Here is a 17,411-nt window from a genome sequence, read left to right as displayed (position 1 = left end):
CATTACGCAATGCTTTCTCATTACGCAACTGTTTTGAGTTGAAATTGTAAAATAATGTTGAATGCATTCCGATATGGGGGTCCCAAGTAACCATGGAGCATTATATAATTGCATATATAATGCAGCTGCATTACCGTAAACCTACCATTAAAGTAGTTTAAAAGTGGAAAAGGGCACTTTTACAGTTAAATTAATGCAAAAAGGACGATAAAGCAATGAAGCAATTTATAAAGCAACTAAAATTAATTGCGTAATAACTATTACGCAACGTTTTTTCTTAACGTTATGAATCATCAATAATTTTCAGAAATTGCAAAACAATAGTGAATGCAACGTACTTCTGGCACTCTCAAGTGGTTCTTACGAAATTTACTCGTCGTGATTATCCACTATCGACCACATTTGATAAAAAATTACGACTCGTGCTGTAAAAATCATCATTCTGCAACTTGTCGCATAAACTACTAGGGGAAAAGCAGCAATTTTCGAACCATCACTAATTTTCGACCCACTCATACGATTTTCGCCTACTTTGTATGGAAATCCAAAAATTGGTACAAAATTATTGTAGGTCAGAAAATAGGGCTTTTCTTCTACGTGTAATTTGTGTAATTTGGTTCAGGGGTCTATTTTATAAGTCGAGTCGACTGGAGTCACTGTCGACCGAAAAATTCGCTCGACTCAGCTCTGTCACTCGAGTTTTTCGACAGTTGTCACTCTATGTGACTGGATTACTGGGAGTCGACGGGTGATATCTGAAATATGCATGCTTGCTTTGATCGACAATGAATACAGACGAGTCACATGAATCTGCTCGATTTATAAAATAGGCCCCTCAATCTTGCAGTTTTTCACTTCACTACCCAATGAAGATTTGTTCCTACTCAGACATTCTTTTTATACAATGGTGCTTGTGATATCCGACTACCGAACAGCCGAAGCAATCGCTTTGAAATACTTATGTTCCTGCTTTATTGTTGGTTTGCTGTTTATACTGATGTAACAATGCCTCTATAAACTAGGAGAAAATACATACAATTACTATTAGAATAAGTAGAATGAATGCATACTGATTTCTTGCTTCTGTTTCATGTCTCTGGGGTGTTTGTGTATTGTATTGATTTTTGTCCCTAAGGGTTGCTTTAGGTAGATGTATTTCATTAATTGTGCCTGTATACTGTGTATTGATTTTGTTTGCTTTCTGTATTCATTTCCTCTTCATTTTTTCGAGAATGTTATCCAAATCATGGGTGTGTACTTCACACCCTCGTGATCCAAAAGTAGATTCTTTTGAAGAACTTCCTAAAATTAAAAGTATTTCGTGTTCGGGTAATAAATAAAACTATAAGAAACTAGAAATTCATTTTTGGTCAGAAGAATAATTTAGTCAATAATTAACGAGAAGTATACAAGTGTACAATCGAGGAGACGTCTTCTGAATCTGCCTCACCACACAAGTTTCATCTCTCTTTCTCGATAGGTGCCTTGTAAAGGCAATTCAGGTGCTTTGCGTTACACACTCAAACTGGAATTTCGTAACTGCGTACAGGTGTGCAAATGGGGCGTGTATTTCTGTCAGAAAAGAAAGTACAATATCGTAAAACCTAACTTATGGCTAAAAACTCGTATATCGGAATCCGATATCTAGCGACCAAAACAACTTAAAAACCTATAAGAGACATCTGATGCTGCAGAATAAATAAAACGTTTCTGGCTTTCGAAACAAGACTAACCTCTAACGCGACAGTTTAAAATTAAAATATGCTTCCACAATTTCCTTCGAATAGCTCAACCAGTGCCTATATGAAGATAATTGTCAGTTCTGGAATCTATCTTGTCTCACTTGGTTCCTTGTCACTATTCCTATCGCAGAGCCAAGGATTGCTATCCCTAAGTCAACTACAAACTAAACATTTATATATTCAATATCATTAGCATTTTTTTGTTTGCTTGTTTGTTACCAGTAACTACAAGTTATCATACCGATTATAGTTTTTTGATGTTATTGATTTGTATCACTATCACTAGATCCATTATCTCGTAAGCGCTTTGATTTTGTTTTCTGTAGTTCAAGGTCCTGTCACTGGCTTGCCAGTTCAAGTGACCTCTCAGTACCCAGCAAAGTGGGTGGCGATGCGCCGTAAAAGCTATTTACAATTTAGTTCAAATTCAGGTCCCTCCGCTGCAAGATTGCGAAGCAAATCCGCGAGAAGCGCCGCTCGCGTGCCGGATTCAGTTGACAATGTCACTTTTCAGGTCTCGCGCTTTGAAGAATCCCCGCTCAGTTTTGCACTCCCGAATAGTGACCGTTTCGAGGTTGACCGTGACATCGGTGATGAACACCTGATTAGTGGGCTGTGATCGTGGAAGCCACAACTGCGGAGGTGCTGCGCGGGGAGATAGCGTAAGATGCTGGTGCTGATTTATCGTGTTGTTGTTGCTTACGGGTGGAAAGTCGTTTGAGATGGGTTTCTTGGGGGCTTTCTCTTCAGGAGGAACATTGTTTGCCACTCCCGCAGCGGCTGATTTGTCCACCAGTGGAATGTTAGACTCTGGTCGTGATGCAGGCGTATCAGGTGAGAGTGGGGCTGCGGGTTTGATGTCAGTTTTCGGTCCGGAGGATAACGGAGTGACCATTGAGGGCGCTTCTAGCCGCTGGTTTTTGGCTGCAGGACTTTCGTCCGGAGAGGTTTTGATTGTGACGCCAACTTTTCCTTCTTTGGATAACACTTCGGCCTTTCGCTTGGTACCAGCCAAGTCTTTGTGGCTCAATGGCTGATCGTCGCTGCTGTTGGAAGCCGTATCATTATCATTGTTTTGGCCGGAGATTGATATCTTTAATCCTGGTGAAGGATACTTTCCTCCGGAAGAAGTTCCCGTAGGTTCATTGCTAACTGTAGGCTTCTCTTTTGGAGTGCTTAGATGTACACTGCTTGTACTCGACTTGGAGACAGTCGGCGACAATTTGGGACTGTCCACGACATCCTTCTCCTTCTTGGTGTGCTTTTCCTCTTTCTCTTTCTTGATCGTTTCTTTGATAGGTTTTTCCGGTTCCGGTACAGGTTCCGGAGTGACAACGACCGGCGTTGTAGACGTAGTTGGTACAGGGGCAGCAGGAACGGGAACTTCGTCCTCATCGGAGTCTTCGATGACTGGTTTCTTCTTGCGTTTGGGAGTCGAGCTTCCTCGCAGGGATCGCTCGAAAATGTCAATAAGCCGCTCGTCAAGAATGTTTTCCTCTGGTTCCCAGGTGTTGTGCCGTGTGCTCCAACCCTTCCATTTGACCAGATATTCAACTTTACCCTGCAAAAGAAAGAGACGTTGAAATGCATAATTAATAATATTAGCAGAGTTTCTCGATTATGTGATCGTCTAATTTTTTCGGTTTTGATTATTATTATTATTATTACTATTATTATTATTACTATTATCTTTATTAACGAGATTTGCAGCCCGAGGCTGGCTCAATTTTCGGTTTTTAATTTGGTTGACCTCTCGGGATCTCTAACTGGAATCTAACCCACTTTTTTTTCTAAATCTTAGGAGATACCCTGTTTAGAAGCGGGTGAAGTATATGATAAACACTTGCAAGAGAGGACTCCTGCCAGGATCTTTGAATAATCTTTTGGACCTTTCAGAAAATATTTTTGTTCTGCTTAGGGGTCTATTTTGTAATTCGAGCGAATTCACGTGACTTGTCTGAGGTCATTGTCGATCAAAGTAAGCATGCATATTTCAGATGTCACCCGTCGACTCCCATAGTAATCCAGTCACATAGAGTGACAACTGTCGATAAACTCAAGTGACAGAGCCAAGTGGAGCGAAAATTTTGGTCGACAGTGACTCCAGTCGAGTCGTTTTTGATCGACTCGACTTATAAAATAGGGCCCTTAATATCGATTTGACTGTAACATCTTCAAAATGCTATGATTTTGGGCAAACAATGTGCTAATGTATTTTCAAGAAACGATAAATGTTCCCATCTAACAATTTAAAACAGATCTTGATTCGACATCAAAAAATCCTAGTTCATCAAAGTATAATTTGCTTTCTAAACGAATGAGGCCCGCAATGGATAATAAGCTCACTATCAAAGTGAACCAATCAAATTAGACGATATGCAGAGCAAAAAAAAACCACGCCATCAATATCGGCATCGATGGACGTCGGTCGGAAAAAGCGCACACCAAACCACAGCACAGCCCTGGATCGAGGGATGTGTTGTGGACAGGGTGCAGAGCAGCAAAAGAGGAACAAAACCAGTCAAGGTCAACCACACGATGCAGCAGGAAAACCGATATCCACACACACGCGACCTTTCACATTCATCATGCAAAGCAAAACTCGAAGCGCGATTCCGAGCGGCATTCATTCCAACAACAAGTGTCCAATTTCACCATCGGTTCCGCACGGGAATCGAGAGCGTCCAAAACGAGCCGCCGTTGGGGTGAAAACGTAAACAATCGCACTAGATTCGCGCGCGCGGCAGGTACCTTTTTGCCACCTCGCATGGAATCGCGCATTTATTGCGCGATATTTTTGCCATTCTTCTCGGCACTGTGTATTAGGGTGGTCCAAAATTTCACTTTGTCAGAAAGTTTGGGGGAACAACCTGCGAATATATATTTTATAGGGGTTTCTCTGAGAAATGACTTCAGAGAACAACCAGTTGATTTTTAAAAAATGTCAGATTTTTTCAAGATTATTTCAAACAATATTTCTGATGTAGCAAAATTTCGTGATACAGTGACCCCACGCAGTTGAATCACCTACAATTTATGAATCAGCAGACTCCAAAAGACAACATTATTATCAAACTTGTCACAAAACATCACAGAATTATTTTTACTGATAAGAAACTAAGTGTAAAAGTAATTCTGTGATATATTGTGACAAGTTTGACAATAATTTTGTCTTTTGAAATCAGCTGATTCATGAATTGTAGGTGATTCAACTGCGTGGGGTCACTGTACATCAGGCTAGACAATCGTCACCGTCAAATGGAAAAAGTCATCGACGAAACTAAAAGAAGCATCGTCATTGTCACTCAACCAGCGTCGGATGACGATTTGCCGCAGAGATCCGATCACATAGGCTCGGCTTCATGACGAAAAAATTCGATTCCTTCGTTACGGACGAATCTTCGTGTTCGGAAGCACTGAGCCGACTAAAAATATGAATTGTGTCTTCGACATATTAAGAGCATTTTTTTGAAGAAATGAAACAAAAACAAAAAACGTCTGAAATTGGGGCCTTCCTTAGCCGATTGGTTAGAGCCCGCGGCTACAAAGCAAAGCCATGCTGAAGGTGTTTGGGTTCAAATCCCGGTCGGTCCACGATCTTTTCGTAAAGGAAATATCCTTGACTTCCCTAGGCATAGAGTATCATCGTACCTGCCACACGATATACAAATGCGAAAATGGCAATTTTGGCAAAGAATGCTCTCAGTTAATAACTGCGGAAGTGCTCATAAGAACACTACGCTGAGAAGCAGGCTCTGTCCCAGTGAGGACGTTAATGCCAAGAAAAAGAAGAAGACGTCTGGAATCGAACAAACGATCTCAAAATCGTCAAATCCATGCGCTTACCAACAGAGCTATTGTGGAATCATGAGGAGGGCGGGTTCATTTGCCAATACAAGGAATTATGTGATGGCATTCGTTAGTTGGTGCGAAGCAAGCGAATATACAGTAAACGCCTTCTTCATATGAGTAAGGGTAGCAAGCGGAATAAAGAAAAATTTGCTCGTTGACGATTTTGGATTGAAGCTAGTCGTGCATTCTTTCGTCGATGACGAGACGACGACCTGCCAGAGTTCCTACTGGATGACGATGTTTTTTTTTTATTTCGTCATCGCACGGTGACGAATCTGTCGATTGTCTGCCTTTATACAAAATCCTCTTGTTATCTGTCTCTCAGTAAATTTCAAAGCACTACAACAGTTTACTGCCAACTCTCTATAACTCGATGTTGAAGCGCCCATCGAGTTACGGAGGTATCGAGTTATACAAATAGTTGCTAAATTCATGAAATACAGTTAACTCTCCCTTACTCGATATTCCGTATCTCGATATCGAGTTAGAGAACCATAGTAAAAGTTGATTTTCATGGCTAACTCGATGGTCCCTTGGATCGCAGTTGCATTGATTTTGTGTTCTGTAACTCGATACCTCCCTAACTCAATGGTTTCTTCAATATCGAGTAAGGGAGAGTTGACTGTAAAATGCAAAAACAGTGGAGCTGTGGTTTAAGGAACCATTAAGGAAGCCACTTTTTCTATGGTTCTAAAACTCGATATCGAGATATAAACTATCAAGTTATGGAGAGTTCACATAATACAGTCGACTCTCCATAACTCGATATTCAAGGGGCCATCGACTTATAAAACTATCGAGTTATAGAACATACCGACACAAAAAATCCAAAAATGAAAGTATCAAATTTCTGTAGTTCCAATACTTTTATGATCACTTTTGTAAGGAAGCAATATTGTTTTGTTGATAGCGTTTTGAAAATTTATATTTTATTTTTTTTTTTTCGAAATGGTCGAAAACAATCACGTGTTTTTACCGAAAATAAAAATTTTTATTTTCATGTTTTTTTAACTATTACTTAACTGGTTAAAGTATTTAGTCACTTCCAAACCAGAAGTGGTCATTGCTTTCCTGTATAAAAAAGATTTTTGGGTAGATATCGAGTAATAGAGGTAAATTTATCTCACACGTGACACCGACTAGTGGAGGCATCGAGTTATAGAAATATCGACTTATGGAGAGCATGATGTATGGGAATTTGAAGGGACCGAAAAATCCATCGAGTTATAGAATATATCGAGTTATAGAATATCGAGTTGTGGAGAGTCGACTGTATTCGAGAATTTTCGGTTAAATTATTACCTCTAGAACCTTTGAATTGTTTCAGAAGAAGCACGACAACAGCATTTAATGCTGTAATAATTTGGAGATTATACTCTTACAACAGCATTAAGGCAACATGCATTGTAGCATTATTAAATAACGTGTAAATCCATTCGTTGTTGCCAGGCTCTGGAAAATTTAACGATCATTGACCCACGAGCTACACCTTGTCGTTTAGGGCGAGATCATAAATTAAGCGACATATGATGTATTGAATTCAGATAACTTTTATGAAGGTAAAGGTGACTTAGCTATCGTTTGCTAATTTGCTAAAAATTCCACAATATATATTATTTATTTTCAAAATAAACCTCTTCTTCAAAATCAACAAGAAGCCTCCTAAAATAAAACAAGTTCATTTTGAAGCAACAATTTTCCAGATATCATGAAAAACTATTAATACCGATTGTTACGGCGAAAATGGGGCTCTGTGAGGCCCCTAAATCGAAGCGAACGAGCATGTTTTATGCTATAACATTTGAATTTTACCATCTGTGGGAGCTTATGAATGCTGACGGCACTTGTTACAGAAAACGACCATATAATGATAACTGTGTGATACCAACTAAACATTTGTCAAATACACCGTTATTTAGCGGTTGAATGTTGTGCTTAACATTGCAAATGGTAGAAGACAAATAGTATAACATGGGAAAAATTTGTTTTACGTCAACGTTCATGTTTTGAGCGAGTTATCCGATGTTGAACGCCAAAGTGATCCGTCACTGTGGGTAATCCGTAACTGTGTGGGCATGGTATTACCTCTATAACCTTTGAATTGTTTCAGAAGAAGCACGACAATAGCATTTAGGAGTCTATTTTGTAATTCGAGCGAATTCACGTGATTCGCCTGTAGTCATTTGGGCTTATTCTACGACTGGCGTGAGGTGACAATTGGGTCCTAAAATTTTTAATGAAATCTTGTTTTTATTTAATAACATGAAAAAGCATGTTACTGTAACTACTTTAGCAATTTTTCCCGCTCAAATAATGGCTATATCATGTTTAATCTTTAATTCAAAAATTTGGTCCATAAATGAACCTTGACACTTTTGATCATGTTTGACGTTCGCATAGTCGACAAAAACACCACAGGGGTTTTAGTTCGACCACTGGGGTTGTTCCTATCTGACATTTCGTAAGGGACACGGAAAACAAAATACATCCAAAATTTGAGTTAAAGCCAAAGGATGTGACAAAATTTAAAAAAAATGTTTTTTGGGCTTAAACCAACGGAAAACATTAGAAAATTGAGTAAACATGTGTTTTTGGCCTAAACTTAAGCGTTTGGCACTAAAATTGGGACAGGGCTTTAGGACCCTATTGTCGGTGTCGTATAGCGAGGTGACAATTCTCGACTCGAGTGAAGTGACTCGCCGTGCAAATCAAATGGAGAGTCACTTCACTCGAGTCGAGAATTGTCACCTCGCTATACGACACCGACAATTGTCACCTCACCCCAGTCGTAGAATAAGCCCAATTGTCGATCAAAGTAAGCATGCATATTTCAGATGTCACCCGTCGACTCCCATAGTAATCCTGTCACATAGTGTGACAACTGTCGATAAACTCGAGTGACAGAGCCAAGTCGAGCGAAATTTTTGGTCGACAGTGACTCCAGTCGAGTCGTTTTCGTCTGTAATCACTGTCGATCAAAGTAAGCATGCATATTTCAGATGTCACCCGTCGACTCCCATAGTTATCCAGTCACATAGAGTGACGACTGTCGAAAAACTCGAGTGACAGACCGTGTCGAGCGATATTTTTTGGTCGACAGTGACTCCAGTCGAGTCATTTTGATCGACTCGACTTATAAAATAGGGCCCTTAATAACTACCGGTACTTTATACGGGTCATCGGTACGCGAGCTAATTGAGAGAAATGCAGAGGTGTCGCAAGGAAAAATTCAATGAGTTTGTTCCGGTCTTCAGCCAATATTATTCACATGCCAGAACGTCTACCAAACGTATCCTTTGGCTTTACCCTTCCTATTAACACTCCACAATATCCCGTAACACCTTTGAGGTCGTAGCGTTCTCTGCAAGTTTCTTAAGTAGGCGTTCAATAAATAACTCCTTCCCTTTACCCAGCATTCGCAAGGACGTGGCCAGAACAGCTCTCGACTTTTGGAGGATGCGACAATCTTGTCTAAGAGTCAGAGATTATCCCCAAATCTCTGGCTTTGGTAACGGACGGGAAGGAGGCAACCCTCATACAATGGTCTAGCACTGTACCACCTACGAATTCGAATTGCTTAATGCTAACGCTTAATGCTAATCATGGAAGAATTTTGGAGCAATCCCTGAGATAAACCGTAGATGAATTCACGAAGGAATTCATGTGATCGTCCCCATGATTTCCGACAAAATGAAATTTTGGAACACCCTACACTGTGTATCCTCTCCCACCCCCGCATCACTCTAGCACCGGCGACCGGCGCCACAACGCAACGGACCCTCAAAGGAGGGTTTCATTATTATTGCGTTTCTAAATCCGGACCCGAACCCGGAGGGAAGCGCGAACAGGTGGAAACGTGATGGGGACGCCTACTAGAGGGGGTGGTGGGAGGGAATAAAGTGACGTAATAGGAAAACAAAACGCACACCAGCGCAGTAGGCACTGACACAACCGAAAACGGGTCCTTTGCCCGAGGATGGTTTTCTCCGCACAGGACGAACGAGAAAAGGGAAAGGAGGAAAACGAGAGCAAATTCTGGAAGCTTATCGAACACTGGCAAAATAGTACTTACCGCTCGAACACGTTTCTTCATAATCCGCTCCGCGGCATAAACACGATCGTCGGTTATCTCCATTTTGTATCCGCTTGATTTAGCTGTTTCACCTTGATCTTCCTTGAATTCGTTTTTTTTGCAATCCGCCGCCGTTCGCCAATTTTTTTTCTGCTCAATTTTCAACACTAGAAAACCACTCACTGACCACGGCAAGTCGTCGACCGTTCTCTTCGGAGGCGTTCTTCTCCAATGACGACTGGCAGAGGAGTGAAAACATACGGCCTACTACTACCACTGCCTACTGCGAACGTGTGTATTCTCCCGTCCGTCCGTCCGGCACTTTTCATGCGATGTTGGGATTCGTTCTATGCTGCACGGTGTCCCTGTTGCAGTAAGAAACGAAATAAAAATGCATTAGTCTTTTTTGTAATGCAAAATATCTGTCTATAAATAATTCATAATAGTGTTGTAACGTTCAATAAATTAAAAAACGAGAGCCTGTAGGTATCTTAACTTATCAACAGATGGTCAAAAGCCATAGCATACTCTGAAATATTTCAGATTAAATTTTGGATAATCACCAGATGTTACTAGAATGTTCTAGATCTTCACAAAAAAATTACCCAAAAGTCAATATCAACTGCTCTGATTAGCTAATTTTACCCAGAAGCTGTTTAAAAATTAGATGATGCAAATGTTGGTATGACCACAGATAACAGATGTTCATGCTAGAACAAAATTTTTTTGAAAACCTGTGTAAATATTCAAATTGAAACTCCTTGCAATCACTAGCGCCGCCACACAGCGAATTGCGTCAATCAGTGGTGAATATCAGTACCTTGAAATATTTCATATTCACCACTGACATCGTCATGGGAACTTAGCGATGACAGCGTCACCATGATGTTGCCATTTGTGTTACCATTCAAAATGACCATTAATTGTCTTACACAGTTTTACAATCGGACTTCAACGTCTGTTATCTGTGGTATGACCATCAAACTTGGTTTGTCTAGAAATGTCTCGGTCCCAATCTCTTCAGCAAACAGCTTACGCTACAAATTATCGATTAAATTAAAGGAATGGTGTAGAAAATTCCGGAAAATTTCCTCATTAAAAAAAAGTCCCAGAAAGTTCTGTTTTCTCTGCGTCACATTTATAACGTTCCTTCCACACTGACTTTACCCATTCCACTGTTCTTCCAGAACATTCTCGAACATTCTGCTTACATCCCTTATTACTCACTTTTATTTCACTCCACCTTGGGGAAAGAAAGTTCTGGAAAATTCTTGAACTTTTTCTCATCTGGTATGATTTGAATATTTTCTCTTATTATGTGATACAACGTAGCAAACATGTTATGAAACGATGTAGGTTAATTTGTTTTTCCTTATTATTTTTCTTGTATCGCTACTCTAATACCAAGGTGACTGTATAACCTAATTTTTGTCGTCTCAGTTGCCGTAATTCCAAAGGATTCAGAACATTCTGTCTAGCGTGAATAGTAAAGCTAATTTTTTGTTCAAGACTGTTTGTTTAGAAACGAATTTCAGAATTTCCTCAAATAAAAAGTTCTAGAAAGTTCTGTTTTCTCTGTATTATCTCAAATTGCTACCTTTCCTCCCATACTGCATATACTCATTTCACTGTTCATTTTTTTGCCGGAAAATGATTGATTAAAAATGTTTCAGAACATTCTCCAACATGCTGCTTACATCTCCCATTACCAATAGGCCAGGAGAAGTGGATGAACTTGTCATTCATTTTCCTGTCAAATTTCATACAAATTCTACTTTTTCTCTGCTATAAATTCACTCTAGGTGAACCACTTCTCCTGGCCTATTTTTATTTCACTTCACTTACAGGTTTTCATGATTATTATTAGAAATATGTACATCCCAATTAAGACAAAGCCTGATTCTCGGTTTAGTGTGCCAACTGCAAGAACTTTTCAGTTATCAACTGAAAGGTATTTAACTTTTCATCTACAAACTAACTACACGTGTTTATATTTTTCAAAATCAACCGAGATTCAGCTAACGAGTTGTCAGGTTGCATACTAACGAAGCACGATCAACTGTAACTCGTTTTTTTTCCTTTCTAAATAAACTACTCGGCTGTACAAGTTTTGCAATCCAACACTGTATGTTGAATTTTGTACAACAAAATTTCATTTTTTTAAGCTCCTGCTAGAGTGTCAAAGTGAAATACTAGGTAAAATTGTTCGAAATAATAGCACCCAATTGCTGGGAACGTGTCTCTGGAGCCGGCCCTCTTATACCTGATACAAAAATTAAGCATTTTGTATGAAATTCGACATGCGCTGGTATTATTCAGAACACCTCTGTAATTTAGGGAAACTCTACTGGTGATTCTCACATTACTCGTATCCAGGCCTCCTTTATGATGTTCCTTCAAATCCAGGATTCCACCTCACATAATCTGTTAAATACATGCAACCTCCTTTGCAGTACCTTGTAGTGATAGCCTCAAACATTAGTATTGATTCACTCTGCTTCTATGATCTTGAACGTTTGCCGGTTCAAAAAATACTATCGCACCGGTGTGAGCGCATCCCTTTATATAATGTACAAAGAAAAGGAGAAAACAAAAATTCAAAAATATCGCACGTGCGGTTGCTCCTGAGTTCCGGAATAATCTAGAACATTCTGGTAAAACTAAATGAGCATGCCAACTCATTCCACATGTTGTACCTTGTTGAAGTAAGAGATTTGCAGAAAATATATTTGCCTAGCATATGAGGACCGAACTTGATTCTGTTTGAAGTTTAAAATGTGATTCGGAACGAGTTTCTCCATCTCCAACTAAGATTTAAAAAAACAAATTAGACACATGCTAAAGAAAGTTAAACATGAATGTGGTGAATGTGAGCCGAACCTTTGGGTTTTTTTCTAACTCACAGTGAAAACTCCTTGAGTCGATGTTCCATGGCTCGATATCGACTCATGGAAGTAAAAATACAATTGTATAGTTAATATGATGGTCCCCTATAATAGCTTTCCAGAGCATTCCTGTTTGATGACTCGAAATTACCATTCGATGGTCCCATCATTACAATTGTGATTCTTAAAGATGACAAAAAATACAGAACACTGCAACAGCTATCCCGGTCAACCAGTCAGTGATTTTCGACAGCGATCGATATCGATTCGTTTTGAACCGTTGACGATCACCATCACTGGACAAAGATCTATAAAGAAATTGATTGGGATTCAGCAAAATATTCGAGAATTTTCAGTAACATTCTTCTCTCTAATGCATAGAAGCTTTCAGAAATTTTGAAGCATTTCACAACAGAAGCAACATTACAACAGCATTTATAGCTATAAATAATTCAGATCAGAACATTACAATAGCATAGGCCTTTTCATGTGACAGGTCCGTCTATGCATTTGTTTACATCGGTGGAGGACCGGTGCATACACGAGGCTGTCATTTTCATAGAAGAACTGTCAAAGAGCTTCCCGATCAGCTGTTTTTGAACGTCATGTGAATAGGCCTATTATAGAAACGTGCTCAATGAAGTATGGTGAGAGCATAAATTAGGGCGATTTTGCGTTAATTAATATCATGCGTGTCGATTTTGGGTCATGTTAATAAAATTATAAACATAATCCTCTACTTCTAACATTACATCTCAATTATGACAGGGCCTGCTTCTATGATTATTATTCTTACACTACTTGCATATTTATCAAAAGAGAAATTTCTCTGTATATGTTTTCATGTTGCAGTTGAACATAGACATTATCAATCTTTGAAAGATTATACATAGGGCTTATTCACAAATTTCATAACGTCAAAAATGGCCATTTTTGACACCCACCCACCCCCTTGTGACGCTTTTTGTATTGATACTCTTAAAATTTTGCATGAGCTGTAACAATTTAAGGATACCCACCCACCCCCTTCAGCGTTATGAAATTTATGAACAAGCCCATAGCTTTCCGCTCTAAAATTCCGTTGGAGTGTGGCTAGCCACGCTGGGTAAGCTAGTTTAAGGCATAAATTTTCAATCAAAATTCAATATTACATGTGATTCTATATGGAAAATCGTCTTTTTTCAACTTCAAAACGTGACCATAGGTCAAAAAGCATATTTAGATTGTTGGATAACTTTTGTAATTTAACTTGAAATCTCGAAAACTTATTCAAACAGTCTCAAGTCAGAAAAGTAAATAAACGTACTTAATCGATCCTTCGTGACGTGTTTCACAGACGAAATTCTACACGTTCCGCTCTAATACAACTCGATATTTCACTTTTAAAACGTTTAATTTCCGGATTCACAAAACGGCGTAAGTAAGATTCTCAACTTTCGCAACCTACTTTCACCGCTCCGTTGTATGGAGGGACAAAGTGACTTAACCACGAACGAATTAAAACAAAATACTACTTGAGTCGAATTTACACTGGTACAAAAACATCGTAAGTAACTGAATGAAACAGCTTATCATTTGTCATACAATTTTTGTGGGAAATAATAGAAACTACTGAGTTATTGAACGCGAGCTGATTGTATGCAAAATAGATGTAATAGATTTTTAAAGACTTATAGGAAAAGTTGTGGTTCTTAATTTAATTATTTTCTCAAAACCGTATGAAAGTTGCTTACGTCGATTTGAAAAAGTAATCGAGAAATATTCTTTTCAGTATGGGAATACGTTCGTAAGTATTTTATTTGCAATTGTTGAAAAAATACTCGAAATTTGTTTATTTTCACTGATTAATTGTAAATTTCGCACCTTATCGAACGCGACAATTTGTAATCGTCGCCGGTGAAACCGTCGCCAGCCAACCAGCCGCTGTGAATTTGACGTTTCACCAGTCTTGCCAACATAACGGCACATCACCTGCTTTGATTTGTTTGCTGGCGACGATTTGATTGGTCTGCTTGAAAGTTGGCGGCGCGTTTTGTTGCCCATGAAACGATGAAAATTAACCCATTCTGACCCATCGAGGCAGTAACAGTGGGTTAGAGAATCTGATATTAGTCCGCAAAAGCAGTAGAAATTTCTAAGTTTGATACTATTTACCAGTCATATGAATGAGATAGACAATAATAACAAATTTTGGAATAGTGTTAGTCCTTCTAATAGTTTGATGTTCCAGGATATCAAACCTAATTGTCAATGACGATTTATTTAAAATTAATTAATTTTAAAAAGTTAACTACGAACCCCAGGTTGATAGTTTCTGTAATCTGAGAATGCACCATTAAAATTGTACATCAATGCATTATTTGGTGAGATATTCCAAATTTTGTTTAGACCCATTGTCACCCCCATCGACTATAGCTTGAAAAAAATAATATTTTGAGGTAAATCATTTAACATTTTCGAAAAAACCTTCACTTTGATCACTTTAGTAAATGTGGTTACGTTTGATCTTGGAATGGAAAAATACTAAAAACGTCTTATTATTGGCATTACGTCCTCACTTGAACAGAGTTTATTTACAACTTAGTGTTCAATGAGCACTTCCACAGTTATTAACTGGAAGCTTTCTTTGCCAAAGATCTTCGCATTCGTATCTCGTGTGGCAGGTACGATGATACTCTATGCCCTGGGAAGTCAAGGAAATTTCCATTTTCGAAAAGATCCTGAACCGACCGGGAATCCAATCCTGACACCTTCAACATGGCTTTGCTTTGTAGTCGCGGACTCTAACCAATCGGCTTACGAAGACTACAATACTCAAAACTTAAGCCTGATTCGCTGCTGACAAGTTATTCTCGGCCTATCTTGATGCATGGAATATTTCTGTAAGGAATCGATCAAGAATGCGCTTTTTTTCTGATCGCAGTACGCAGTTGAAAAGAAATGTCAGTTCAAATGGGAGTCGCTGTAAAAAATTTCTACAAGGAATCGGCGAGAAATTTCTTAAGCGATTCCTTTTCAGTAGCAAATCAGGCTTTATGGGAAGTATGCACTTCAACAGAAAAGTAATCGCCTATCTCGATGCGTGGGAAATTTCTTGCAAGAAATGCTCAAGAACAGCATTTTTCTTTGATCGCAGTAAGCTGTCGAAAAGAAATGTCAATTCAAATGGAGCTCACTGTAGAAAATTTCTTGACCATTTCTTGAGCAGAAATTTTTACTTTTCTTGAGCTGAACAGCATACCTAGCTTTATGTTGAAATTCAAGTTAAGTCCGATGTGCAGTGGAATTTTCATGCAAATTGGTCTATAAATAACTGAAAATGCTCTCGAAACGTTAACAAATTCCATTGTTGACCCAAGGGGCATTGCAATACCAAAATAATAAGTTAAATTCGACTCAGTGTTGTTGTAGAAAACGAGTCTTTGTCTTTTTTAGAAACGTGAGAGAAAGTCTATTTCAACGTATTCAAGATCCTAATTAAAAAAATTATATGGCAGAATCCATAAAAGAAATTTGAAAACGTTTTTATGAATTTAAAAATAAAATAATTTGAAAAATCTCTTCCATGTGCTCTGACTTGAAGCAGTTTTATAAATAATCTAAAATTTAAAAACAATCAAAAGGTACATCCGGCGTTGAGAGACATTTCCAACCTAAAGAGAAGCTCTAAAACTTTCCAAGCAGATTGAATACGCGCACAACTTCAATACAGGTCTCACTAGTCCAATTGAAAATCAACTCACTCAAGATTCGAAAACATTCTTAATCAAGAAAACGTTTCTAATATTTCTACTGGAGTGACCTGAAAGTAAGAACTAATAAAAATAACAAATCAACAATCCAAAAGCTCCTGGCAATTATACAATTTTTACATTCTCATGAAAAAAACTTTCAGAAAGTAGCTTATGTAGATTATTCTTGATATATTTAACAAATATTTTCCTGGAAAATAGAAAAAATACTATTTTGTACCAATTTAAAGACCGGACAAGTCGCGGTAAGACATATTTTGGTTCACATCAACGAAAACATTCCAATAAATCTGAAGGCTATTGAACTGGTCTTGCTTTTCTAGATATAATAAAATCATTCTATAGTGTTTGGCATGAAGGTTCGATTGTAAATTTTAACAATAATTGTTAAATAATTATTGCTGTGCGCATTTGAAATGCAAATATCAAATGCGGGAACACCAAACACGGTAAGATTTTCAACAAGGAAGGCGAAGTCAAAGTTTGATTTTCTTTGCTAGGTTGGCGGTGATATGGATCATGGTTGCTAAGTACCCTTTGATTACTTTGTGTTACCGCAATTCAAGCTCGGTTAGACTGGATTTGCACGTCAAACGCAAACAGCAATAACATTATTTTAATGATTCAAAATTTAGTATTTTTCCGCTACATAGCCCCACCACAAACACCGTGTTTTATGTTCTTTATGTTTTCTGTTGTTGCTTACAGGTTTTTCTGCTTCCGTGCGTAAGCGCACTCCAACACACTCAATCAACTTATACACACACCCCGAACTCCGGCCCTGTTCGTTCCCCTTCAGCTTTCAACAGCACAACCGACGAACGACAAAACAACCCGAACTTGAAGAGACGATGTCCACCTTTTGCGGCGATGGCGAGAAAAACCTTGCAGTTAATTCCACTTTCGAACGCTTTCCCTCGAACGTTTCGCACTTATTTTATGCTCCGCGGATACACTGGACTTTTCCACACATTTTCGGTGGAAAATTACCGCAAAACGATTGCAATTTCACCGTTTTCCGAGCGATTTTCGATAAAGAAAACAACCGAACCGTCGCGACGACACATTTGGCAATGATGGAAATCGGAGACACAAAATGCGTTTGGAT

The 17,411-nt window shown here is 38.7% G+C and overlaps 1 protein-coding gene across 1 annotated transcript; it reads right to left on the bottom strand.

Annotated features, from left to right (window-relative positions):
* Nucleotides 1-948: 948 nt before the first annotated feature.
* Nucleotides 949-17,405, bottom strand: LOC5563742 (polycomb group protein Pc). Its single transcript, XM_001647980.2, has 3 exons — nucleotides 17,010-17,405; nucleotides 9,667-10,031; nucleotides 949-3,303 (listed from the first exon to the last, which is right to left on the bottom strand). The coding sequence occupies exons 2-3, from the start codon at nucleotides 9,727-9,729 to the stop codon at nucleotides 2,233-2,235; spliced, it is 1,134 nt and encodes a 377-aa protein (XP_001648030.2). The 5' UTR covers nucleotides 9,730-10,031; nucleotides 17,010-17,405; the 3' UTR covers nucleotides 949-2,232.
* Nucleotides 17,406-17,411: the final 6 nt, after the last annotated feature.

Source organism: Aedes aegypti, chromosome 2 (genome assembly GCF_002204515.2).
Source record: "Aedes aegypti strain LVP_AGWG chromosome 2, AaegL5.0 Primary Assembly, whole genome shotgun sequence".
NCBI classification, from domain to species: domain Eukaryota; kingdom Metazoa; phylum Arthropoda; class Insecta; order Diptera; family Culicidae; genus Aedes; species Aedes aegypti.
The sequence above is the reverse complement of the archived record's forward strand: the minus strand, read 5'-3'. Positions and strand labels throughout refer to the sequence as shown.

Bases quoted from the DNA above. Each gene is read 5' to 3' on its own strand.
- LOC5563742 (XM_001647980.2), bottom strand. From the start codon at position 9,729: ATGGAGATAACCGACGATCGTGTTTATGCCGCGGAGCGGATTATGAAG. The intron at 3,304-9,666 runs GTAAGTACTATT...TTTCTTTTGCAG, and splicing joins TGAAGAAACGTGTTCGAGCG to GGTAAAGTTGAATATCTGGT.